A 25,002-nucleotide genomic window follows, 5' to 3' on the forward strand; every position below is an offset into this window, starting at 1 on the left:
CATCCAAGGTCGCGCAGCCCGCCTCGGCCTGGGGGCCGGTTCCCCGCGCCCCGCCCGGGCTCACGGAGCCGCTAAGGCGGGGTGGCGGCGCCCCGAGCCTGCGCCCCAGGGCGCGGGGGTGGGGACCGGCCCTGCCCAGGAGCCGGGCTGCGGCGCGGACCCGGCGGGTGGGGCTGCCGGGTGCCGAGCGACCGGCAGAGATCCGCTCGCCGCCAGCCCGGCCCCTCCTCCAAGCAGCTGCCGCAGCCCGAGGTAATCTCGGCCCCGCGCTGGGGACACCGAGGGGTGGGGACAGCTGCGGGCCCGCGGAGGAAGGCCGGGGCTGGGCCGGGGGCTGGGGGGGCGGAGGGCGACGCCGCTGCTGCCCGATCTCCCGGGAATGCCCCCCGGGGTTGCCGCCTGGGGTGGGGCCGCTCGGCCTTGCAACTCGAGCTGCTGCCCCTGGTTAAAAATACCCCTGCCCTCCCCCACCCCTCCCCCGCCGTGCCCTTCCGTCGGGCCCCAGCCCTCCCACCCCGACAGGCTCTGGCCCCTCCCCGGGGACAACTCTGCCTTTTGCTAATTTGTCCTCTCTGGGAGCTGGCCGCGGGCCTGCGGAGGGAGGGGCCGGGAGACACCGAGACTAAGAGATAGTCAGAGAAGGTGCCCGAGAGGTGAAGGAGAGACGAGAGGAACCGGGGTAGGACCCCGAGGAGGAGGAGAAGGAGCAGGAGGACGACGAGGAGGAGGGAGGGGGGAGGAGGGAAGGGGGAGGAGAGCGGAGGGGCCGCCCGAGGAGGGCGGGGAGGAGCGCTCTTCCTGGTTGGGCCCTGCCCTGAGCTGCCACCAGGGAAGCGAGTCGCAGGGACCGCAGCGACCCTCCCAGACACTCCTCCCCCAGGTAAGGAGCTGGGTGGCTAGGCCAGGATTCCCCGACCGCGGCCACTAGTCTGGGGCTGAGGGGCTGCCCCTTCCCCCTGTCTTTTGAGTGCCTGGGACAGGGCCAGGGGCCAGGGGCTCGAAAGCCGCAGAGCCCAGCGCCCGCTTGAGCCTGCGCTCAGCGCTGTCTCAGGGGCTGGGCTGGGGGAAGGCTGGAGGGGAAGGATCTGAGGCCCAGCGACCCTGATCACCCGTCTCTGGAAGCCTGGGGAGGGGTCTGACTGCCTGGAGTTCTCAGCCTCCAAGCCAGGGAAAAGGGCCAGTGCGGAGGAGCTTGGCTAGATGGGGGAGGGGGTTACAGGCAGCAGGCAAAAAAGGTCAGAGGCCTTCCCTGGGGTCTGTACCTTCCCGGTTCCCTGTGTTACCATCTCGGGGCTCCGCCCTGCCCCACCTGCAGGCTGGCTGACCACAGGACTGCAGGCACAGAACAATGGGAATCTGGGAAGGGAGAGATGGTGGCCAGCGCATCTGGGGGCTGGGGAACCCCTCTCCTGGATTCTGGGAGCCTGAGGGGGGGGGGGTGTAGCAGAGAGTCCTGAGTTCTGTGAGGCGAGCAGCGAGGTAGAGAAAGCCCAGGTTTGGGGAGGAAGTGAGGGCAGGGACTGGCAGAAGCCCCAGTTCTAGTCCTGGGAAGGCCTGCGTTCTGAGCAGGCACGTCTGTCCCGCAGGATGGCTGAGGAGATCATCACCCCAATATACTGCACCGGGGTGTCTGCACAAGTGCAGAAGCACCGGGCCAAGGAGCTGGGCCTGGGCCGCCATGAAAACGCCATCAAGTACTTGGGCCAGAATTATGACCAGCTGCAGGCTCAGTGCCTGCAGAGTGGGGTCCTCTTTCGTGATGAGGCCTTCCCCCCAGTGCCCCAAAGCTTGGGCTTTAAGGAACTGGGCCCCAACTCCTCCAAAACCTATGGCATCAAGTGGAAGCGTCCCACGGTGAGAGGGGCCACCCTGGGTGGACTCAGTTTACCCCTGATCCTGGGTGAGGAGTGTGTGCAAGACTCCAGGTCCTAGTGGGGAGTGGGGTCCAGGGAGGCTGGGTTTCAGTTTCTGGGAAGGGCTGGCCCAGAGACAGGACTCCGGGTCTCTTGCAGGAGCTGTTCTCAAACCCCCAGTTCATCGTGGATGGAGCTACCCGCACAGACATCTGCCAGGGAGCCCTGGGTAGGCCCTGGGGGCTTCTGGATGTTTCTTCTGTGGTAGTTCCTCATGCCCATTCCTTCCTGCTCTGCCCCAACCCCTCCCTCCTGCAAGCCCAGACAGGCTCTGGCTATCAGTGCTGGGGCTGGTTTGCCCAGATTCCTGGTTTTTTTCTGTAAATTGAGGGGAACCTCGGGTTCTCCCCAGCATGGGCATTCATGTGCACCACTGGGAGCAGATTCGTAGAGCAGGCTTGACGTGGGTCCCTCCCATCCCAGGGGACTGTTGGCTGCTGGCTGCCATCGCCTGCCTCACCCTCAACGACACCCTCCTGCACCGAGTGGTTCCTCATGGCCAAAGCTTCCAGAATGGCTATGCTGGCATCTTCCATTTCCAGGTGAGGAGCCCCGCACCCACCTGGCACCAGGGGGTGGGGGACATAGGGGTAACAGGCACGGGAGGAGGTGAGGACTGAGGACGCACCGCAGTCTGAAGTGAGGGTGGCCCAGGGCCACACCCTGCGGGGGCCACCCTCCTGTAAAGTATCTGACCTCTCGGTGCCTTCTCCGATCTGTCATGTGTGAAACGGTTGGGCAGGTATTTCTCCACTGGCAGATTTCCTGGGTCATTGTGCAGGTGGACGAGAAAGCGCTTGGAAGCGTAGAAAGATCTCTGTGTTATATCCTGTGGGACAGATCCTTTTGCTCCCCAGGGTCTCAGTTTCCCCCACCTGAAAAAGAAGGAGTGTTCCACCGGGGAAAAGAGACCAGCCCATGTGGCCATCTCCACCCTTGGCAGCAGTCTCCCCACCCACCTGCCCCCAGCTCCTCCTGCACTTTGGCATCCTCCAGCCTCTGACAGACCCCTGCAGAAAAGACAGACTGGGGATCAAATCTATTTAAATAAGACTTTCCTGACCTTATTTGCGCACAGGGCCCATTTTTCAAGTCACACTAATGAATTCTCAATGAGCTGGTGCTGGGAGAGCCACACCCCAGCAACCCTGGATTACACCCTCTGGCCCCAGTGGCCCCAGCCCTGCCCCCGGGACTCCCGGGTGTCCTCTCCTTTCGCCTAGTCAGGGAGCCCTTTACCCCACTCCATCCTCAACCGCCTTGGGGCGTAGGAGACGGCCCACAGGACCACTGTGCGGCCAAAGGCCGAGTGCCCCACCTGCCCACGCTAGTCCGCAGGGGCGGGGTCTCTCCGCCCTTTCCCCGCCCACTTCTGGCACTCCTCCAATCCGATCATCCCCAGCCTCTGATTGGCCCTTTCAACACTTCCCCTCGCAACCCGCGCTACTTGGGCCCACCTCCTCCCCTTGTTCTGGTCCCATAGTTCTGCACCGTCGGCGCCCCGGTATCACTTTTTCGCTTCTGGTCTCAGGCGCCTGACGACTCCCGCCCTGGGCAATCTGCCCATCACAGCATGTCTGAAGCAAACCCCATGATCGCAGGAGCCCCGCCCATCTTGTGGTTTTTGTTCCACATCTAATTTACATATGTATCCACCCCACCCCTTCCATACACGCACCCTGGCCTAGAATGGGGAGAGAACTGAGGGGCATGGCCTAAAAGGGGGCATTTTCCAGAAGAGCCAAGGCCCGAGGGCTTTCAACTTCTCCATACCTGGGGAGGCTTCTTCGTCTGTTTCAAAAATATCAATAGTGCTGCCCTATAAGCTTTGCCTTTGTGATCTTGTTTAGTTTAATGGTGAGGAAGGCACTGCTGTTCCCTTTTATGAAATTGAGGCTTGGAAAGGATGACTTGCTCAGGGTTCTGTATCTAGGATACATGATCTAGGATCAGGTATCTAGTAAGTGGCAGAGCTGAGACCTGAACTCAGGCCTGAAGGATCCCGAAGCCGGTACTCACTGTGATCCCCCTCTCCCCAGCTGTGGCAGTTTGGGGAGTGGGTGGACGTGGTCGTGGATGACCTGCTGCCCACCAAGGACGGGAAGCTGGTGTTCGTGCACTCTGCCCAAGGCAACGAGTTCTGGAGCGCCCTGCTCGAGAAGGCCTATGCCAAGTGAGTAGGGGCCCAGGTGACAGCTCCAGGCCACCCTGGGTGCGGGGTCCTGCTTGGTGCCAGAGTGCTGACCTGGGGCCATCCACAGGGTGAACGGCAGCTATGAGGCCCTCTCGGGGGGCAGCACCTCAGAGGGCTTTGAGGACTTTACAGGCGGGGTCACCGAGTGGTACGAGCTGCGCAAGGCGCCCAGCGACCTCTACCACATCATCCTCAAGGCGCTGGAACGAGGCTCCCTGCTGGGCTGCTCCATTGACGTGAGTGCGCCCAGCCCTCACTCTTTTGCCCTGACCTTTACACCCTGACCCATGACCCGAGTCTCCTCTTCCAGCAGTTCCCTCTCCCAACCCAGGCCAGCCTCATCTTCATCCCAGGCTTGGCTCCAGACCCCATCCTTCGCCTCACATCATCTCTGGATCTTCACCCAGCCTTATCCATCACTTCAGTCCCACCCTTCACCTCCATGCCTGCTGTCATTCCTGTCATCTAACACCATGCCCATCCGCTGTCCAGTTCACCAGCCTCAGACCTCAGCTCTTCCCTGGTCCCAGATCCTATGGGCCCCAGCCTTGCTCTGTACTCAGTCCATTCACTTTTTCTGCTCTTCTGTTCCCACCACTCATCCCTGACCCCCTCATCCTTGATCTCAGCCTCCACCCCTAACAGCACTGCATCCTCAGCTCTAACCTTGTCCCCACCCTCTTCCCCAGTCCTAGCTGACATCAGCCTGTCCTCACCCCTCTTCTCCACCTCCTGTGTCCTTCTACATGAGGCCCTCTGAGGGCCTGTGGCTCCCTGGGGGGCTATGCATGGCGGTGTGTGTGTGCCACATGCATGTTCACTCAGGGTGTGGCCAGCTCTGGCCAGAGCAGTGTCAGTGGGGTGTCCAGGCCCTCCTACCAGTGGTAGCATTAGTGGAGTACCCGGGGGGCCCCCTTTCTAGGGGCGGTGTCGATGTATGGGGGTGATAGACTAGATTGGATCAGGGTCCCTGCCTGCCACTCCCAATAGCTGTTGTGTACACATAGGAGAATGTTCAAGCCCCGTGAGTACTTGGAGCTTGTCTCCTGACCGACGGTAGGGACGCTGACTGGGCCCCTGACCACAGTGCATGTGTCTTTCTGCAGATCTCCAGTGTTCTGGACATGGAGGCCGTCACCTTCAAGAAGCTGGTGAAGGGCCATGCCTACTCTGTGACTGGGGCCAAGCAGGTACAGCCCCATGGGGTGGGGGTGGGGGGTGGGGGCAGGCGGCGGCCCCTCCCTGCAGGGTGGTTCCTGCCTCCTTGCCTCTGCCTGTGCCCAGGGCTGTGGGAGGGGCTGGTTCTTCCTTGCCCTCCTGTAGCACCTTATCTGTATCCTGGGGACTCTTGTCCTCAGATGTTTATCTTATCTGGGCCTGATTTACTGCAGTTTGTGTGTGTAGTAAATTCCTGGAGGCCAGGCTGTATTTCCCGTGGTGTGGTGTTGGGTGCCAGCAGGGCTGGCGAGGGTGGGGTGGTGGGGAGGGGTGTTAAAGAGCATGCCAGAGCAGGCGCTGATGGGATCTCTGGGGAACAGGTTAACTACCAGGGCCAGATGGTGAGCCTGATCCGGATGCGGAACCCCTGGGGCGAGGTGGAGTGGACAGGAGCCTGGAGTGATGGGTGAGGGGACACTGGCTGGGGAGGCTTGAGTGGCGTTTCTGCTTGGGGCTCTGCCAGCCCAGGGTGGGCTCAGGATTGAGCAGAGGGGCCCATCTTCATGTTACTGGGTCAGGCAACTGCCCTGACTAAGCACGGGCTGTGCAGGCCCTGCACCCAGCCTGTGAGCATCCTCAGGGCATCAGACAGGCCCTGACAAGGCAACCCCTGGAACTGGGATGTTGGGGCTTAACCTCGAGGAGCCTTCCTGACCTAGGCTAGGGGAGGACAGGCCCCAGGGACAGAGGTCAGGCTGGTCAATGTCCACGAGCCCCTGGCAGTGCCCTTCTCTCCACAGCTCCTCGGAGTGGAACAACGTGGACCCTTACGAACGGGAGCAGCTCCGGGTCAAGATGGAGGACGGAGAGTTCTGGTGAGCAACCGCCTTCTCGCCCTGGCCCCTCTCCAGGCCTTGCACCCCAGCTCCCAATCCCCACAAACCCAGCGCGAGCCGCATCCCTCTGTGCCCTGGCTCATCCCGGCACCTCGCCCCCTAGGATGTCATTCCGAGACTTCATGCGTGAGTTCACCCGCCTGGAGATCTGCAACCTGACGCCTGACGCGCTCCAGAGCCGGAAGTTCCGCAAATGGAACACCACGCTCTACGAGGGCACCTGGCGGCGGGGGAGCACGGCGGGGGGCTGCCGGAACTACCCAGGTGACTCGAGCGCGGGGACGCGCAGGGGCGCAGAGGCGGGGTCTGGGCTGTGCTGCCTCCTGGCTCGGGGGGCCTCAGGCAAGGTGCTTCTTCTCACTGAGCCTCAGTTTCCTCACTCGTAAATAGAGATAGTTGTGCTGCCCTCTCGAATTGGCTTTAAGGCATAAAGTATTGAATGTCCTTGAAAGGAGGCCATTTGAAAGAGCCTCCTTGACACACCATCCTGGGGCCTGAGCCCAGGATGCTAACTAGGGGAGAAGGCTTTGTTGACATCAACCACCTTCCTGTCACTCTTCATGCGGAGACCTTCCTCCTGGCCCACTGTCTTCCTCCGTGATCCTTCTGTCACCTTTCCCAGGGCTTCTGGATCCATGTGGATGACTCGGTCCACAGCCTGGCCTCTCAGTTCCTTGCCAGCCTCACCTGCAGCAAACTTTCCCTTCCCCTTCGTTCTGCTGCCACCCTGAGGACACACGGGAACCTGTTCCCAACATCCCACTCTGACCTCCGCCCTTGTCCTTCCTGTGCAGTCATCGGCCTGTTGAACTAACTGTTGAACCCACAACTGCACCATCCTTCACCTCCCTGTTGTCGTCTCTCCTTACCTGGTTTCGTCTTGTCCCTGCAAACACTCTCAGCTGGCACAGCCCCAATCCTAGTTGAACCCTCTCCATTGGCTCCGGATCCACGGAATGTGGCTGGAGAGAAAGCACACAACCGGGGCAGTGTTTCCTCTGTAAATGCACAGCCACAAACCTCAAGTGACCGCTCTGCGTGGCCCCCAGCAATTCCACTGCTAGTTACTAACGCCCGCACTCTCTTCTCAAACCTCCCTTTGCTGTCACTGTCATCTGCGGACCTGGCCTTGCTCTTCCTTGAAAGATAGACCTCATCAGGCAGGGCACCCCCTCATATGCCCACCTCCAAATCCCCCAGCCTGTCTGGACCTGTGCCCTTCTTTACTGCGTCCCCGCCCGTGACAGTGGCAGAAGTGTCCCTGCTCGTGGGGACCCCCACCTCTGCTCTGGATCCCATTCTCCCTCACCTCCCATTCTTCCTCACCTCCTGTGTCCCGATGGAGAATTGCCTCTCTTAAAGCGGCCCTCTCTTGACACCACTTCCCCACCCATTTCTCTGCCCCTCTTCAAAGCAAAATTTATCAGGAATTGCCACACTCCCTGTTTCCTTTCTCACTTCCTGCTCAATGTTTAACCCCCTCCAGTCCAGCTTCCATCCTCACCACGCTGCTGGGAATATGTTAAGGTTTATTAAAGAAAACAAGGCCCCAAAAGCAGTTTGGGAAATAATTTAACAATAGTTGTGATTGAAAGATTGGCACCTGAGCTAACAACTGTTGCCAATCTTTTTTTTTTCCCCGTGCTTCCTCTCCCCAAATCCCCCCAGTGCGTGGTTGTATATATTTTAATTGTATATATTTTAGTTGTGGCATGTGGGACGCCGCCTCAGCATGGCCTGATGAGCGGTGCCGTGTCCGCGCCTAGGATCTGAAACGGCGAAACCCTGGGCTGCCAAAGCAGAGTGCAGGAACTTAACCACTCGGCCATGGGGCCGGCCCCATATCTTCTTTATCCAATCATCAGTTAATGGGCACTCAGGTTGCTTCCACATCTTGGCTATTGTGAATAATGCTGCAATGAACATAGGGGTGCATGGGTCTCTTTGGATTGCTGACTTCAAGTTCTTTGGATAGATACCCAGTAGTGGGATAGCTGGGTCATGTGGTATTTCTATTTTTAATTTTTTGAGAAATCTCCATACTGTTTTCCATAGTGGCTGCACTAGTTTGCATTCCCACCAGCAGTGTGTGAGGGTTCCTTTTTCTCCACATCCTTTCCAACATTTGTTATTTTTTGTCTTGGTGATTGTAGCCAGTATAACGGGTATAAAGTGATATCTTAGTGTAGTTTTGATTTGCGTTTCCCTGATGATCAGTGATGATGAGCATCTTTTCATGTGCCTATTGGCCATCCGTATATCTTCTTTGGAGAAATGTCTGTTCATGTCCCCTGCCCCTTTTTTGATTGGGTTGTTTGATTTTTTGTTGTTGAGTTGTGTGAGTTCTTATATATTACGGAGATTAGCCCTTTGTCAGATATATGATTTGCAAATATTTTTTCCCAATTGGTGGGTTGTGTTTTCGTTTCAATCCTGTTTTCCCTTACCTTGTAGAAGTTCCTTAGTCTGATGAAGTCCCATTTGTTTATTCTTTCTATTGTCAAGCTGCTCTTTTGAAGGGCACTTGTAGCTTTGGCTTTGCCAAATCCACCACCACCCTCTTCTCAAGTCTGGCATCCTCCAGCTGTTCTCAACCTGGCTCAGAGCCCTCTGTTTTGAAGAATTCTCCCTCATAGGGATCCAATTTCAGTTTTTCTCCAAATAGATAACCACTGTTCCCTGTACCATTTATTGAGAAATCTGTCCTTTCCTCGCTGCCCTGCAATGCCAGCTCTGTCTTACAGTGTCCGTATATGTAGGGATCTGTTTCTGGGCTTGTCATTCTGTCCCTTCATTTATCCGTCTGCCAAGAGCACATTGATTTGATTGCTATAGATTTAGAAGAAGTCCTGCTGTTGGACTGGGAAAATTCCTTCCTCAGGAGTCTCTTCGCTATTCTTGCCTTTTGTTTTTCCATATGAATTTTAGAATCATCTTACCAGGTCCTATGAAAAACCATCTGAGATTTTAACTTCTAATTGCATTGAATCTATAGACCGATTTGGGGGAGAATTGACATCTTTACTATTTTGAGTCTTCTTATCCAAGAATGTGGCATATCTTTATGTCTTTTGGCCTTCTTCAATGTCTTTCAATAAAATTTTGTAATTTTCATCATAAAGAGCTTATACATCCTTTTGAGATTTAGTCCTAGATACTCTGTCATCTTGTTGCTATTGTAAGTGGTATCGCTTTCAAAATTACGTCTCCTTAGTAATAGCTGCTGATACAGGAACATGCAGTTGACCTTTTCAAGTTATTTTGTATCCAGAAAACTTGTTAAACTGTAATTAATTTTACTGATTTTTCTGTAGATTATTTTTGGTTTTCTAATTGACAATATAGCATCTGCAAATATGATAAATATGTTTCTTCTTTTCCAATTCTTCTAACTTCTGTTACATTTTCTTGTTTACTATGATGGCCAGGACTATAGAGTGTTGAATAGCAGTGTGAAAGTTAACTTTTGATATCAGATATTTTTGATGATGAAAGGATTATTTGGGTTTTCTATTTCCTCTTTAGCCTATTTTGATGAGTTGTATTTTCCAGGAGTGTATCCTTTGCATCTGTTTTCAGAATCATTAGTGTAACATTATCCTTAATATATTCTGATACCCCATCTGTAAAGATGTCTTCTCTTTTATTCATAGTGTTGCTTATTTGCACTGCCTCTTTTGTCTTTATTTTTTATTTTTTCGAAAAAGATTAGCCCTGAGCTAACATCTGCTGCCAATCCTCCTCTTTTTGCTGAGGAAGACTGGCCCTGAGCTAACATCCATGCCCATCTTCCTCTACTTTATGTGTGGGACGCCTGCCACAGCATGGCTTGCCAAGCTGTGTTTAGGTCCATGCCCGGGATCCGAACCGGCGAACCTGGGGCCGCCAAAGTGGAGTGTGCAAACTTAACCACTGCGCCACCGGGCCAGCCCCTTCTTTTGTCTTTATTAATCCTGTTTGAGGTTTGTCAATATTAATCTTTACAAAGAAGTGACTTTTGACTTTGTTGATCCTTTGTATAGTTTTTTTTCTATATCATTAATCTTTGCTTTTCTGTTCATTATCTCGTTCCTCTGCTTTCTTTGGATTTGTTTTTAGACTTTATTTTATGACCTTAAATTAGATGCTTATTTCATTAATTTGAGGTTTGTTTTTTTTTCCATGTAAGCACCTAAAACAGTAAATTTCCCTCCAAGTGTATCTTAACTCCAGAACATTTTCATTACCCCAAAAGAAACCCTGTATCCATTAGCAATCACTCCCTAGCCCCATGCCCTCAGCCACTGGCAACCACTAATCTAATTTTTGTCTCTATAGATTTGCCTGTTCTGGACATTTCATATAAAGGGAATCATAAAATATGTGGCCTTTGTGTCTGGCTTCTTTCCCTTAGCATAATGTTTTCAAAGTTCATCTGTGTTGTAGTGTATAAGTACTTCATTTCATTTTGATGGCTGAATAATATTCCATAGTATGGATATACCACATTTTGCATATTCATTCATCAGTTGATGGGTTGTTTCCAGTTTGGGGCTATTCAGAGTAATACTGCTATGAACATTCGTGTCCATGTGTTTCTGTGAGCGTATGTTCTCTTGGGTCTGTAAGAAGGAGTAGAATTGTTAGGTTGTATGGTAACTCCATGTTTAACTTTTTGAGGAACTGCCAACTGTTTTCCAAAGTAGCAGCCCCCTTTTACATTCCCACTAGCAACATATGAGGGTTCCAATTCCTCCACATTCTTGTCAACACTTGTTATTGTCCATCTTTTTTGTTACAGCCATCCTAGTGGGTGTAAAGTGGTACATCATTGAAGTTTTGATTTGCATTTCCCTAATGACTAATGATGTTGAGTATCTTTTCATGCATTATCCACCATGTGTATATCTTTTTTGGAGTGTTTCTTCAAATAGTTTGCTGGTTTTTAGATTGGGTTATTTGTCTTTTTATTGTTGAGTTGTAAGTGTTCTTTATATATTCTGGCTATGACCCATATGAGATAGATGATGTGCGTGTGTTTTCTCCCATTCTGTGGATGTTTGTGCTAACATCTGCACCAGTCTTCCTCTGTTTTGTATGTGGGTCACCCACCGCCATAGCATGGCTCCCCATGAGTGGTGTAGGTTCACTTTCAGGAACTGAACCTGGGCTGCCGAAATGGAGCACGCTGAACTTAACCACTAGACCACAGGGCTGGCCCCTGTGGTTGTGTTTTTATTTTCTTGATAGTATCCTTTGAAGCACACAAGTTTTAAATTTTGACGATGCCCAATGTTCTATTTTTTCTTTTGTTGCATACGCTTTTGGTGTCATATCTAAGAATCCATTGCCAAATTGAAGGTCGTGAAGATTTAGCCCTATGTTTTCTTCTAAGAGTGTTATGGTTTTAGCTCTTACATTTAGGTCGTTGATCCATTTTGAGTTAATTTTTGTTCATGGTGTGAGACAGGCGCCAACTTTATTCGTTTGCATGTGGATATCCAGTTATCCTAGCACCATCTGTTGAAAAGACTATTGTTTCCTCCACTGAATGGTCTTGGCACCCATGTCAAAAACCAATTGGCCATCAATGTATGGATTTATTTTTGGACTCTCGGTTCTATTCTTTTAGTTTATATGTCTATTCTTATGCCAGTACCATTGTTTTGATTATTGTAGCTTTGTACTAAGTTTTGAAATCAGGAAGTGTGAGTCCTCCAACTTTGTTCTTTTTCAAAATTGTTTTGGCTTCTGGACCCCTTACAATTCTATATGAATTTGAGAACCTGCTTTTCCACTTCTAAAAGGATGTAAAGGAATTGTTTTCTTAATTTCCTTTTTGGATTTTTCATTGCTGAGGGATAGACACACAATTGTGTCTTGATCTTGTAACCTGCAACTCTGCTGAATTTGTTGTTAGCTTAGTAACTTTCTTGTTACTAAGAATAATTTTCTTCTTCCTTTGCAATTTGGATGTCTTTTCTTTCTTTTCCTTGACTAATTGCTCTAGCTAGAACTTCCCACAGTGTTGAATAGCAGTGGTGTAAGCAGGTGTCTTGTTCCCGATCTTAGGGGGAAAGTTTTCAGTTTTTCACCACTGAGTATGATATTAGCTGTGGGTTTTCCATAAATAACCTTTATTATATTGAGGAAGTTCCCTTTTATTCCTAATTTTCTGAATGTTTTTAGCATGAATGCATGTTGGATGTTGTCAGATGCCTCTTCTGCATCAACCAGATGATCATGTAGTTTTTTCCCTTTGTTCTATTAATGTGGTGTATTACATTGATTGATTTTCTTATTTGAACTATCTTGCATTCCTAGGATAAATCCTATTTCATGGTGTATAATTTTTTAACATATTGGTGGATTTGGTTTGCTAGTATTTTGCTGAAGATTTTTACATCGATATTCACAAGTGATATTAGTCTATAATTTTCTTGTGATCCCTTTATCTTGCTTTGGTATCAAGGTAATGCTGGCCTCATAGAATGAGTTAGTTTATCAAAAAGAAATAATATAAATAAGAAATCACATAGGTAATTAAGACACTACCTATACTAAAAAAGAAAGATCAGAGCTCAATAACTTAATCTTCCACCTTAAGAAACTAGTAAAAGGGCAAATTACACCCAAAGGAAGCAGAAGAAAGGAAGTAAAGGAAATAAATGAAATACAGAATAGAGAAACAATAGAGAAAAAAATCAACAAAACCAACACTTTGTTCTTTGAAAAGCCCGGCAAAACTAACAAACTTAGCCAAACTGAACAAGGGAAAAAGCAAATGCCTACGGTCGCGCTCCAGGCGCATGCGCGGGCCCCGGCGTTCTCGCGACATGTCGGGTGGGCGGGCGCTGAGCGGATTTCCGGGCGGGGGGCGTGGCGCGCGGGAGACAGCGCGCGGCGCTTGAGCGGGGAGCAGTGGGTCGCGTTACCGAGCGCGGGCGGCTGGCCGGGCCGGGCTGGACCTGGCCCCGCGGCCACCCGCCGCTATGGGTCAGTTCCTGGTGCTGCTGCGTTCCGTGTCGGCCGACCTGTCGAGCAGCGAGGTGACCGAGCTCAAGTTCCTGTGCCAGGGCCTCGTGGGCAAGAGGAGGCTGGAGCGGGTGCAGCGCGGCCTGGACCTCTTCTCGGCGCTGCTCGAGCAGGACGAGCTGGACCCCGAGCGCGCTGGACCCCGAGAGCACGGCGCTGCTGCGCGAGCTGCTCGCCTACCTGCGGGGCCGCGCCGCAGGAGGAAGGGGGTGGGGGTGGGGGTGGCCAGGACGGAGGGTGAGGCCTGCGGACGAGGGGTCTGGGACGGCGGTAAAAAAGAAAGAAGATTAAGGAAAAAAAGAGAAAAGACAAAAGAAGACTCTACTAAAATCAGGAGTTAAAGAGAGAACATCACTACCACTAACAAAAGTAAATGGATTGTAAAGAAGTACTGTGAACAATTGTATGCCAACAAATTAGATAACCTCCATGAAATGGACAAGTTCTTAGAAAGAAAGAACCAAAATAGAAAATAGACGTGTAACAATGTAGAGATTGAATAAGTAATCAAAACCTCCCAGTTACTACCTCCTAGTAGTTGTTTTATTATTGATTTCTAACTTAATTTCTTTGTGGCCGGAATATAGGATCTGCATGAGATCATAGCTTTGAAATGAACAGAAGCTGGTGCTATGGCCCAGCATATAGGGTTACGTGGATGTTCACGTTTCCAGAAAGACTGGCTAATGGTTATGTCTCTTGCATGCTATATACCAAGCACTCTTCCAGATATTTTAAATATAATTTGCTTAACTTTCACACTGTCTCTGCGAGATAAACCGTTACTATCTTTATTTTACAGATAAGGAAAGTGAGTCACAGAGAAGCAGTTTGTCAAAGTCATTAATAAGGGGCAGAGCTGGGATTGGAACCCAGGAGGTGTGGGCCTGAGTCTGTTCCTTTGACCAGAACACTATTCTCTGAGTGTTAGAGGCTGTGTTCTATAATTGTTCGTTGTACCAAACTTATTGATTGTGTTGCCTGCTTAATCTATCATTTACCTGAAGAGGGATGATAAAATTTCACACCATCCTGGTGCCTTTGCCAATTTCTTCCTTTATTTCTTTCTATTATTTTTCTTTACGTATTTTGAGCTATGAAATTTGGTGTGAGTTTAGAATTCTTAGCAGTTCCTAGTGAATTACACCTTTTTTCGTTACCTAGTGACCACCTTCATCTCTAATAATTCTTTTTACTTTCAAGTCTCTTTCAGTCGATGTTCCTATAGCTATTCGAGTTTTCTCTTGGTTAGGGTTTTTGTGCTGTGTCTTGTTACACTGGTGTCTAATCTTTCTACAGCTCAGTGTTTTAGTAGCTGTCTCTTGTTGACAGCCTGCAGCTGGCTTTTTTAATAATCCAGTTTGAGAAATTTTGTCCTGTGGTTGGAAAGTTTAATCCATTTACACTCACTGTGGTTACTGATTTATTTGTATTTATTTCAGCAAACTTAGTATGCGTTTTCTGTTTGTCCCTCCTGCTATGCGTTCTCTTGGATTGAGTTTTTCTTTTCTCTACCAGTTTTTCCCTCTGTGAATTTGGAAAGCATAAGAGCTTGCTAAATAAATTCTAAAGTTAATTGGTCAGTATCTTTACCCTCTTCCTGAACAATGCAAAGACTTTAGAACATTTAACTTGAATCACCCCTCTCTTAATTTAATGTGCTGTTTTCAACTAGTATTTTAATTCTAAACAGTTTTCTTTCTGCCATTAATTAAACGTCATCATCATTATTTGATATAGTCTGTATTTATTTGGATTGCCCATATAATAACAGTATTTTGCTCACCATTCTCAGACCTTTTATCTAAGATCATTTCCGTCTGCCTGAAATACATCCTTTTGTATTTCTTTTAGTGAGAGTCTTTTGGTAATAAACTTTCTCAGTATTTGCATAAAATACCTTTATAATATGCTCGTTTTGACAATTCTCTGGATATAGAATTCTGTATTGACGTTGCTTTCAGCCCAGTGAAGATGCTGTTACTCTTTATTCTGCTTTCGTTGTTGCTCTGCAAGTCAGGAGTCTGTCTAGCATATCTTCGAAATGGTTTGTCTGTTATCTCTTTTAACATAATTTTTCTTTGACATTCTGCAATTTGACCATATGTCGAAGTGTAGATTTCTTTTTATTCTGCTTTGGATTTGTTGAGATTCCTGGCTGTGAAGATTGATGTCTTTCAACGGTTCTAGCAGACTCTTAGTCATGATCTTTTAGAATATCCCCTGCTTTGACTCTCTTTATTTTCTCCTTTTGGAATTCCAGTCAGTTGTAAATTGGATCTCCTCACTCAGTCCTCTGTATCTCTTGACATTGCTTACATTTTCCATCTCTTTGTCTCCTTGGATTGCATTCTGGGTAGTTTCTTCAGATCCATTCTCAATTCACTAATTTTCTTCTTTGCTGTGTCAAATCTGTTGATTAATCCTTCCAACAAGTACTTAATTTCAATTGAAAAATTTATTTCTGGAAGTTTTTTTGTTTTTGGTGAGGAAGGTTGGCCCTGACCTAACATCTGTTGCCAATTTTCTTCTGTTTTATGTGGGATGCTGCCACAGCATGGCTTGATGAGCAGTGTTAGGTCCATGCCCAGGATCTGAACCTGCAAACCCTGGGCTGCCAAAGTGGAGTGCCCAAACGTAACCACTATGCCACTGGGCTGGCCCCTTAACAGAGTTTTAATGACTGTCTTTCAAATGTATTCATTCTTGCTCAGGTTTTCAAGCTTCTCATTTATTTCTTTAAATATAGTAAGCATAGTCTTTTGTATTCTGTGTCTGATAATTTCACTATCTGAAGTCTTGGTGGGTTGGTTTTTGTCCCTCATGGCTGCTGGTTCTCAGCGTCCTGCCTTGTGTCATTGTGAGGTTTTCGTCTCACTTGGCCTAGAAGTTCATCTCTGGGAGTTCCTTGAGTCCTTGGATGCAGTTAAGTTCTTCCAGAGTGTTTCTGCCAGTCGCCTGGGATACTACCAACCCAGAACTCTTTTAAAAATAAACTCTCTCCTTACGCTTTCCTAGACCTCACAGGCAGCATGAGTTAAAACTGCAAGCTCACGTGAAGGCTGGCTTGTGGTTCTAAATTCTCAGGGAGAATTTTTTTCCCTTCCTCCCTCCCAGTTTACTTTTCTCTCACCCATGTGCTGCTGGTGTTCCTTGCTTGGGTCCCACTTTTACTGAGGGAACCTCCTCTTGGACTTTATCTCCTGACCCTGGACTTAGGGTCTCCAGGAGGCAACAGAAGTCCTTTGACATTATTTATCTTGCACGGCTCTTAGTTTCTTTTTTTCTTTTTTTTTTTTTTTTGCTGAGGAAGATTTGCCCTGTGCCAGTCTTCCTCTATTTTGTATGTGGGTGGCCACCGATGAGTGGTGTAGGTCCATGCCCAGGAACTGAACTTGGGCCGCCAAAGTGGAGCATGCCTAACTTAACCACTATGCCACCTGGGCTGGCCCCATCTAGTTTCCATTTTTTTAAACAGCTTTGTTAAGATATAATTCACATGCTAGATAATCCACCCATGTAAAGTGTCGGATCCACTGTGGCTTTTAGTGTTTTCATAAAGTTGTGAGTTCATCACATTAACTTTACAACATTTTCATTACCCCAAAGAGAAACCCTACACCCCGTAGCTGTCACTCCTAAGTCCGTCCTCCCCCTCATGCCCAGGCAACCACTAATCTTTCTGTCTCAATGAATCTGCCTGTTCCGGACATTTAATATAAAGGGAATCATACAATATGTGGTCCTTTGTGTCTGGCTTCTTTCACTTAGCATGATGTTTTCACGGTTCACTCGTGTTATGGCAAGGATTGGCACCCCATTCCTTTTCATTGTTCAGTAATGTTCCATTATTCACTTAGGCCACATTTTGTTTATCCGTTCATCAGTTGGTGGAAAATTGGGTGGTTTCTCCCGTTTGGCTGTTATAAGTAGTGCTACTGTGAACATTCGCGTACAAGTTTTTGTGTGGATGCGTGTTTTCATTTATCTGGGTTGTAGACCTAGGAGTGGAATTGCTGGGTCATGGCAATTCCATGTTTAACCATTTGGGGAACTGCCAGACTATTTTTCAAAGTGGCTGCTCCATTTTACATTCCCACCAGCCGTGATGAATTTCTAATTTCTCCACGTCCTTGCCAACACGTTATCTATCTTTTTGATTAATGTAAATTTGGGGGGAATCGGTGGGGGGGATGCTGTGGCTTATTAGTGCCTTTAAAAAGAAATTCTGATTATTCTATCCAGCACTTGGTTGTTTTTAGTCAGCGGGGTTGTTCCGGCGGCTGAATCACCAAACTGCCGGACATGCAGGTCCTTGTCACTCATGCAGTCTTGCCCCTGCTGGTGCAAGCCCGGCAAGAGGCCCTTCTGCTCTTTGATTCAGTCTGTGCTCCTTATCATCAACCCAGCTCCTGCAACCTCTGCCACCTCCCTGGTACCCCGTACTCACCGGAGCCCGGAGCCTCACTGGACACTGGCTGTCCCGCCATGTGTGTGGCTCTTGATTGTCCCTCTGCCTGGCTCCTACTTCCCAGGGCTTTCCCTTCAGGTCTCCGCTCAGATGTCACCTCCTCAAAGATGCCTTCCCTGACAAGTCCAGTTTGCTTATTCTTCGTGATTGTTCTATTAATTAACCTGACTTGCTCGTACTTTGCCTCCCCTTCTGGAATGTGAGTCCATGAAGGCAGGGACCATGTATGTCCCCACTGCATATCTGTCACCTTGGTGGACACTTAGTAATATTTGTTGAATGAATGAATGGATGGAGGGACGCATGGGGGAGGGGAAGGCTGCTGTGCTCTGACCCTCCTCTGATCTCCGCCTCCCCACCTCCCCACCTCCTGCAGCCACCTTCTGGGTGAACCCTCAGTTCAAGATCCAGCTGGAGGAGCCAGATGACCCGGATGACGACTACGGGGGCCGCGAGTCAGGCTGCAGCTTCGTGCTCGCCCTCATGCAGAAGAACCGCCGCCGCGAGCGCCGCTTCGGCCGCGATATGGAGACCATTGGCTTCGCGGTCTACGAGGTGAGGTGGTGGGTCGGGCGCATCCGCATAGAACCCTGCAGGGAAAGCCAGCCTGTCACCCCACTGCAGGCAAGCTCTGCCAGGGGGCGCCAGGGGGCGCCAGAGGACACCGCTGCTGCCCGCCAGCCCACCCATCCTGAGCGGACTGGGGCCACTCACACCCCTGAGACAGGAAGCCCTAGAAGGAGCCCCTGGGAGGCACCTCTGAGGCCCTCTGCCAGGCTTGGGGTGGGCCGGGGCCTAAAAGTCATCCTCTGAGGCGGGGGAGGGGAGGAAGATCCTGGGATCCTCCCCCATCCTTGGAGGCCAGAGGGCTCCTCTTGGGAAGAGGGGTTTGGCTCAGCTGGCACCTGGGAGGCAGCTTCCGGGGGACAGATTTTGGCTCAGCTTCAGAAAGAAGTGGGCAAGCGGCCTGCCCTGGAGCGTAGTGAGTTCCCTGGCTTAGAAGTGCAGAAGCCGAGGCAGGCTATGGAGGGCCCTCTTTCACGCAGTGTATTTAAGACAGACAGAAACTTCCAGACCTCCCTGGTAGGGGTAAAGGATGGCCGCGGCTTCGGCCTCGGGCCAGAGCCCCTGGCAGCAGGTTGGTGTGGACCCTAGCGGTAGGACATCGCAGCTGCCCACCTTGGCAGCTCTGATTCAGAGCTGAGGCCCAGGGCATTCCAGGGACAAAGAGGGCCCTGCCTGGGCCCCCCTCCTGGGGTCCTGGGGTTCCTGGCTGGTGTGAAGACAGGTCTGGGTCACTACTGGCCCCAGGCCCAGGGCCCTGCCTCTAAGAACTCAGGAGCCCTGCCCAGCATGCACCACACCCCCAGCCATGGGCCAAGCACACTTTCTCTAACGTCCTTTGTCTCTCTTGCAGGTCCCTCGGGAGGTAGGTGTGGCACCCGGCTCACCTGGCTTCACATGCCCCTGAGCGCACATGGCCTGACTGGCATGACGGCGTCCAGAGGGGAGCAGGACGGCACACGTAGAGAACCAAGAGGTCACCTTGTTTGATGGCTCCCTCAGTGCTCCCCCGGCCCCGGCTGCTGTTCAGCGGGCAGGACAAACCCTGCTCACCTGGGGTCAGAGCAGGTAGTAAGTGAGGGACCTGGATTTGAACCCTGGCCCTCGGAGCCCCGTCCACCACACATGCATGAGCTCTTCCTGTCTCACTGCTCACACCCAGTGAGTGCTGGCTGAGGCCCCTGGGGCACTGAGAGGGGGCAGGTGGCAGGCTAGCCAGGGGTTCTGCTCCTTCGAGCAAGTGGCTTAAGCTCTAAGCCTCGGTGTCAGTGTCTGTAAAGTGGGCACAAGAATGCCATTTCACAGGGCCGTCATGAGCCGTAAATGAGGTGCCCGTGTCAAGCGCCCTGCAGTGTCTGACTTGGGGAAACTCCAAGTGATAATGATGAGCGTGCTGTTTCATGGTGCACAGTGTCTGCATTCACGTCCACTATCTCCTCACCTCCACCCTATGCAGCAGGCAGGGGTGTTACCCCATTTTACAGATGAGGAAACTGAGGCACAGTGACTTGTCTGGGTCATGCAGCCTGCAGATGACTGAGCCGCGGCCCTGCTCTCCGGCCCCTTAGCCAGAACTTGGAGCCTGGGGTCTGGGTCTGGGTCTAGGGGCAGCTCCTAGGGGTGGGCTGAGTCGGCCACTGCAGCCCCCGCCCCTCCTTCCCTCCCGCCAGCTGGTGGGCCAGCCGGCCGTGCACCTGAAGCGGGACTTCTTCCTGGCCAACTCGTCGCGGGCCCGATCGGAGCAGTTTATCAACCTGCGCGAGGTCAGCACCCGCTTCCGCCTGCCGCCCGGGGAGTACGTGGTGGTGCCGTCCACCTTCGAGCCCAACAAGGAGGGCGACTTCGTGCTACGCTTCTTCTCGGAGAAGAAAGCCGGGACCCAGTGAGTCAAGGGCCCCCCCACCCTCGCCTACAGGCCCCCCTGCTTCCCCCAACTGACCCCTCTTTCTCCCCACCCTCTCAGGGAGCTGGACGACCAGATCCAGGCCAATCTCCCTGATGAGGTACGTGCCCTGTCCCCACCAGGCGCCTTCCTCCTCTCCCTCACCCCAGGTGTGTGATAAGGACCTAGACATCCCGTCCCCTGGGCTCCAGCTGGCAGGGCAGAGCCCCTCCTGACAGGAGTCATGAGAGTGACACTAATCCCTCGTTTGCCCAGCACTTTACAGTTTGCAAAGGTCCATGTGGTGATGTGGCACGGGGTCCCTGGGCTTTCACTCTGTGCTGAGCTCTTCACCTGGGTCACCCCATGTCCTCCACAACAGCCCGGTCAGGGTGCCTTGGTCATCTCCCCTCGGCGGGACACTCAAGTTCACAGAACTCAAGGGGCTTGCCCAAGGCTGTGCAACAGGGATCCAAAGCCGTCCCTCATCACTGAGCTGAACTGCCGCCTCCTCCTTTAGGCTGCAAGAGCCCTGGGCAGGGGGTACAGTGGGGACTAGAGTCCCATCTTACGGAGGAGAAGAGTGAGGGTCAGAGAAGTGAAGTGACACGTAGCTGATGAGCGGTCCCAGCCCTGTCTTCAGCTGCTACCCCGGCAGGGGCTGGGCTGGGGCACCCCTGACCTGCTCTCCCCCTTCTCCATCCAGCAAGTGCTGTCAGAACAGGAGATTGACGAGACCTTCAAGAACCTCTTCAGACAACTGGCAGGGACGGTAGGTGTGGGGGGCGCTCCGGGGCCCCGGGGGGAAGCCCTTCCCCAGGGCAGGTGCCAAGCTCTCTCTTCCCCCAGGACATGGAGATCAGCGTCAGGGAGCTGCAGACCATTCTCAACAGGATCATCAGCAAACGTGAGCATCCCCAGCGGCTGCTGTCCACCCACATCCTGCCCCCCATTTCCTCCAAACTCCAGAATCTAGGCTTCTGCTCCCACGTTGAGCTGAACCCGACCCCTTGGTCTTCGTCGGGGGGAATCCTCCACTGCCTTTCTGAGCCCTGCGCCCCCATGTTCCTCCCAAACTCCTGACGCTGCTCACTGGACCCCATTCTCTGTGCCTGAGCGTGTGCCCTGGTGGGGTTAGAAGCTTAGCTGGCTGACAGCACATTAGTGCCAAGAAACAGGCCACCTTTCCTCCAGAAGACACGCCCCCGGGCCAGGCCAAGTGGCTTGGGAGCGGAAGCGTGGTTGTCTTCACTGCCCAGTGTGCACAACGGATGGCGGCTGCCCCCCAGCCTCCCCTTTGCCGGTGGCCTTGGCCACACAGCAGCTCTGCCTTCCCTGAACTGCCGTGCCGTTGCCTGCCACCGCCCTCTGACCTCCAGCCTCCATCCGGGCTGCTCCCTTGGCCCAGAACCCCTCTCCTTCTCTTCTCAGCCTTCGGGGCCTGCTGCAGACCCAGCCCTGCCGTGAGCAGCTTTGCTGCGTGTTTCTACTGCTCTTCTTTCACTTCTTAGGAGTCGGGTCATTTTACTCTGGTCTAATCGTGGTGTTGACATGGCTAGTGGGACACCGGCTTGACTGCTACAATGCTTTAAACTGTTCTTGCCGATGACAGAAATAATCTTACACACCTGCTCGGCTAGATTTCACACACCAGGGGACAGGGCTGGTGCCTCCCTGACGCCCGCCCGCGCGGTGCCCCCAGCACGGGGCAGGCCCAGGGAGCTCGCTGGGTTGAGGTGCCGGAACTGCTTCTCTTGCAGACAAAGACCTGCGGACCAAGGGCTTCAGCCTGGAGTCGTGCCGCAGCATGGTGAACCTCATGGATGTATCCCCCTGTTCGCTGGGGTGTAGGCGTACAGGGGCGCTGGGTTCCCTGTCCCTGGAACTTTGTGGAGGAAGGGACAAAGCCCTGTGGAGCTGGAGGGACACTGATTGGGAGGCGGCACTGAGGCTCGGGCCTCGTGTCAAGTGAAAGGTGGAGCAGGGCGTGGGTCCCCCGGGTGACCCTGAGGCTGGTGCTCTTCTGCACCCCTCCCAGCCCACCCTGATTCAGAGAGGGAGGCCGGCCTGGCTGCAGGCTGGCCGTGCGTGGGCTCTCCCCTCCTCCCCGAGTCTTGCTCTCTCTGCGGCCAGTCTCGGCCTTTCCCTGCTGTTCACTCTCACGCTGGGCTGGGTTCAAGCTGTGCAGTTTCCTTCTTAACGGCCCCCCAGCGGGACGGCAACGGGAAGCTGGGCCTGGTGGAGTTCAACATCCTGTGGAACCGCATCCGGAATTACCTGGTAGGTGGTCCCTGCTGGGCGCCCTCCCTCCTTTGCAGCCTTAGCCACAGCAGGCAGGCCGGGCCGCAGGCCCCCAGGACGGCTGTGTGGGCTTGGCCCTCCACCCTGGGTCTGCCTCTCGGAGCCGACATATCCCAGCAACTGACCCACCCTCCCGGCCTCTCCCCTCCACCCTCAACAACCTCGCACCCTGGGGCGGCCTGGGAGGGCTGATGCCTCGGCCTAGCCCTCACTCTCTGCTCCCGCCCCAGTCCATCTTCCGGAAGTTTGACTTGGACAAGTCGGGCAGCATGAGCGCCTACGAGATGCGGATGGCCATCGAGTCTGCAGGTGAGGCCCCGGGGCTGGCAGCACCTCTGGAACCCCAGACAGATGGCCCCAGGCCGCCTCCCTGACAGCTACCTAGGGCGGTGGCCCACCCCGCTGGCCCTTGTCCCTGGGGTGACAGTGGCCGTGGTGGTGATGTGGTAACAGCCACCTTTGCCTTTTTCTCATGGTTCCTGAGGAAAGCGCTTTATCAGCATTTTGTAGGGTTTTTTTTTTTATTATTATTATTATCCACATTGTGCGCAAAGCGCAGCCCAGAGAGGGAAAGTGGCCTGAGGCCACACAGCCGGGGAGGGCTGGAGCCGAGCCCTAGAGTCTCCAGTGAGAGAGGCACAGGGCTCATCTTCACAGTCCCATGTCAGGATGAGGCCTGGGCTTCCAGAGCAAGTGAAACTGGACCCCTGGCCCTCGGTGGCCAGCCTGGTTCCCTGGGGCAGTCCGGGCCCTCGAGGGCCCTCTGGCACAGGCACCTGCTTGCCCAGCCCTTCCCGGCTCCTGGCTCTGCTCTGGAAGTCTTCCTGCCCCGAGCCTTGGGGCTCACCCTGCGCAGCCCCAGTTCCCCTCCCTGTCCCCTCGGCCATGCCGTGTCTCCCTGACCTTCACCCACCCTCCCGGGCCAGGCTTCAAGCTCAACAAGAAGCTGTATGAGCTCATTATCACCCGCTACTCGGAGCCCGACCTGGCCGTGGACTTTGACAACTTCGTGTGCTGCCTGGTGCGGCTGGAGACCATGTTCCGTGAGTGTCCCATCCTCCTCCCGTTCTCCAGCTCCATCTCACACTCGTCCCCCACGAGCTGGTGGGAAGGACGGCCACAGGCCCATGCCATGGCGCGTGCCAGAGATGCCAGGGTCTCCGGGGTCGGGCGCCCCGCGGGCTTAGTGCCGGGACCCTGGGGTGGGAGGGAGCTCTGGAGGGGCCCTCAGGCAGCAGGGAGAGCCGCTGCCCGGCTGCAGCAGGGACACATTGGGATGCTGTGGGGAGGTGGCGGTGAGGCAGGACGGGGCTGGTCCTGGCCTTGCGTGAATGTCCCACTGAGTTCTCAGCCCACGTCATCTTTTCTTGAACATACAGGGTTTTTCAAAACTCTGGACACAGATCTGGATGGAGTCGTGACCTTTGACTTGTTTAAGGTGGGGCCTCCCTTGGCTGGTGGGTGAAGGTGCTCAGTGGGGGGGTTTTCTTGCCTTTTTGGGGCAGGAGCCTGTGGCCTCAGAACCAGCCCTACAGGCTGGGCCACCTGGAGTCCTGGAAGGCCGGGTTGGGGGTGTCTGGGCTCTGGGAAGGGAGGCCAAGCCTGGCGGCCTCTACAGGAGCCAGCAGTGTGGTCTCCCAGGGCTGGAGGAGGCAAGGCAGTGCCTTCTGTGTCCCACCTGCCCTCAGAGGGGGGAAGAGGTGTGGCTCCCAAGCTGTGGGGCTGGGAGGCTGGACTTGGGGTTGCTGTGTCCCCGCTGACCGCACCCCTCTCTCCTCTCCAACCGGCAGTGGTTACAGCTGACCATGTTTGCCTGAGGTGGGGCCAGGCCCCCTTGCTGCGCCCCTCTCCCTTTCTCGTCTGCCAAGCCATGCCTTCCCGCCATGCCACACCAGGCCACACCAGCTGCAAGTGCCTTTCTCGGAGCAGGAAGCGGCCTCATCCTCCTGTCCCTCACCTCCCAGGCGCCGCGGTTCCTCTGCGCGGGCAGAGCCGTGTGGCCCTCCCTGCCTCCAGCGGCCGCGAGCTCAGGATGGACTCTGCTGTTCCCTCCCATCCCATTGCCAAGCCAGGAAGGCAGCTTTTGCTTGTTCCTGCCTCAGGATGGGGCTCCAGGGGTAGCTGACAGCCCCAGGCCTCTCGGCATCCTGATGTGTCGCCTCCCCTCACTCCCAAGGCCACCCCCCAGCCCACCCACCTGGCCTCACCTGCGGACTTTAAACGTAACCACTAACCCTGCGCAGTCCGCGTCTATGTGTGTGGAGCCCCCTCCCCGAGGCTGGGAACACCTGTTCCTTCCTGTGCAGCAGCCAGTACCCCCCTCGGCCTGCCCCCCAGCCCTGCCTGCCAACCAGGAGCCACCTGGCCTGGAGGATGGTCAGCTGTTCGCCCCCTCCCTCCCTCCCTCCTTTTTTATATTGGTGATTTTAAAGGGGACTCTTCAGGCACTGGTGTACCAGTTATGGGGGGTGCCAGAGGTACCTGGGTATGGGGGGGGGCGGGTCTCATGTTTCCATGCAGAGAAACCCCACATAATAAAGGAAAAGGCCCCCCTTCTGTCTCCGGAGTGTGTTTCTGCCCACACCTGCTGCCCACTGCTTGGGGCCTCC

The 25,002-nt window shown here is 53.3% G+C and overlaps 1 protein-coding gene across 6 annotated transcripts; it reads left to right on the forward strand.

Moving 5' to 3' along the window:
- On the forward strand, window positions 1-24,946 carry CAPN1 (calpain 1). Of its 6 annotated transcripts, none has more exons than XM_070564247.1 (22): window positions 1-252; window positions 1,587-1,854; window positions 2,013-2,082; window positions 2,337-2,455; window positions 3,953-4,086; window positions 4,175-4,343; window positions 5,214-5,297; window positions 5,646-5,731; window positions 6,066-6,140; window positions 6,265-6,425; window positions 18,023-18,201; window positions 19,064-19,075; window positions 19,881-20,092; window positions 20,174-20,213; window positions 20,799-20,864; window positions 20,942-20,999; window positions 21,853-21,917; window positions 22,304-22,372; window positions 22,624-22,702; window positions 23,320-23,436; window positions 23,773-23,831; window positions 24,184-24,946. In XM_070564247.1, the coding sequence occupies exons 2-22, from the start codon at window positions 1,588-1,590 to the stop codon at window positions 24,208-24,210; spliced, it is 2,148 nt and encodes a 715-aa protein (XP_070420348.1). In that variant the 5' UTR covers window positions 1-252; window position 1,587; the 3' UTR covers window positions 24,211-24,946. The 6 variants fall into 6 exon arrangements, with proteins under 6 accessions (XP_070420348.1, XP_070420345.1, XP_070420347.1 ...); XM_070564246.1 differs by lacking the exon at window positions 1-252 and adding an exon at window positions 579-880; XM_070564248.1 differs by lacking the exon at window positions 1-252 and adding an exon at window positions 601-679.
- Window positions 24,947-25,002: the final 56 nt, after the last annotated feature.

This window comes from Equus przewalskii, chromosome 11 (genome assembly GCF_037783145.1).
Source record: "Equus przewalskii isolate Varuska chromosome 11, EquPr2, whole genome shotgun sequence".
Classification (NCBI taxonomy): domain Eukaryota; kingdom Metazoa; phylum Chordata; class Mammalia; order Perissodactyla; family Equidae; genus Equus; species Equus przewalskii.

Coding starts and splice junctions, on each gene's coding strand:
- CAPN1 (XM_070564244.1), top strand. CDS start 1,588: ATGGCTGAGGAGATCATCACCCCAATATACTGCACCGGGGTGTCTGCA. Junction 5,298..5,645: donor CTGTGACTGGGGCCAAGCAG/GTACAGCCCCAT, acceptor TCTGGGGAACAG/GTTAACTACCAGGGCCAGAT. Junction 22,703..23,319: donor GATGGCCATCGAGTCTGCAG/GTGAGGCCCCGG, acceptor CTCCCGGGCCAG/GCTTCAAGCTCAACAAGAAG.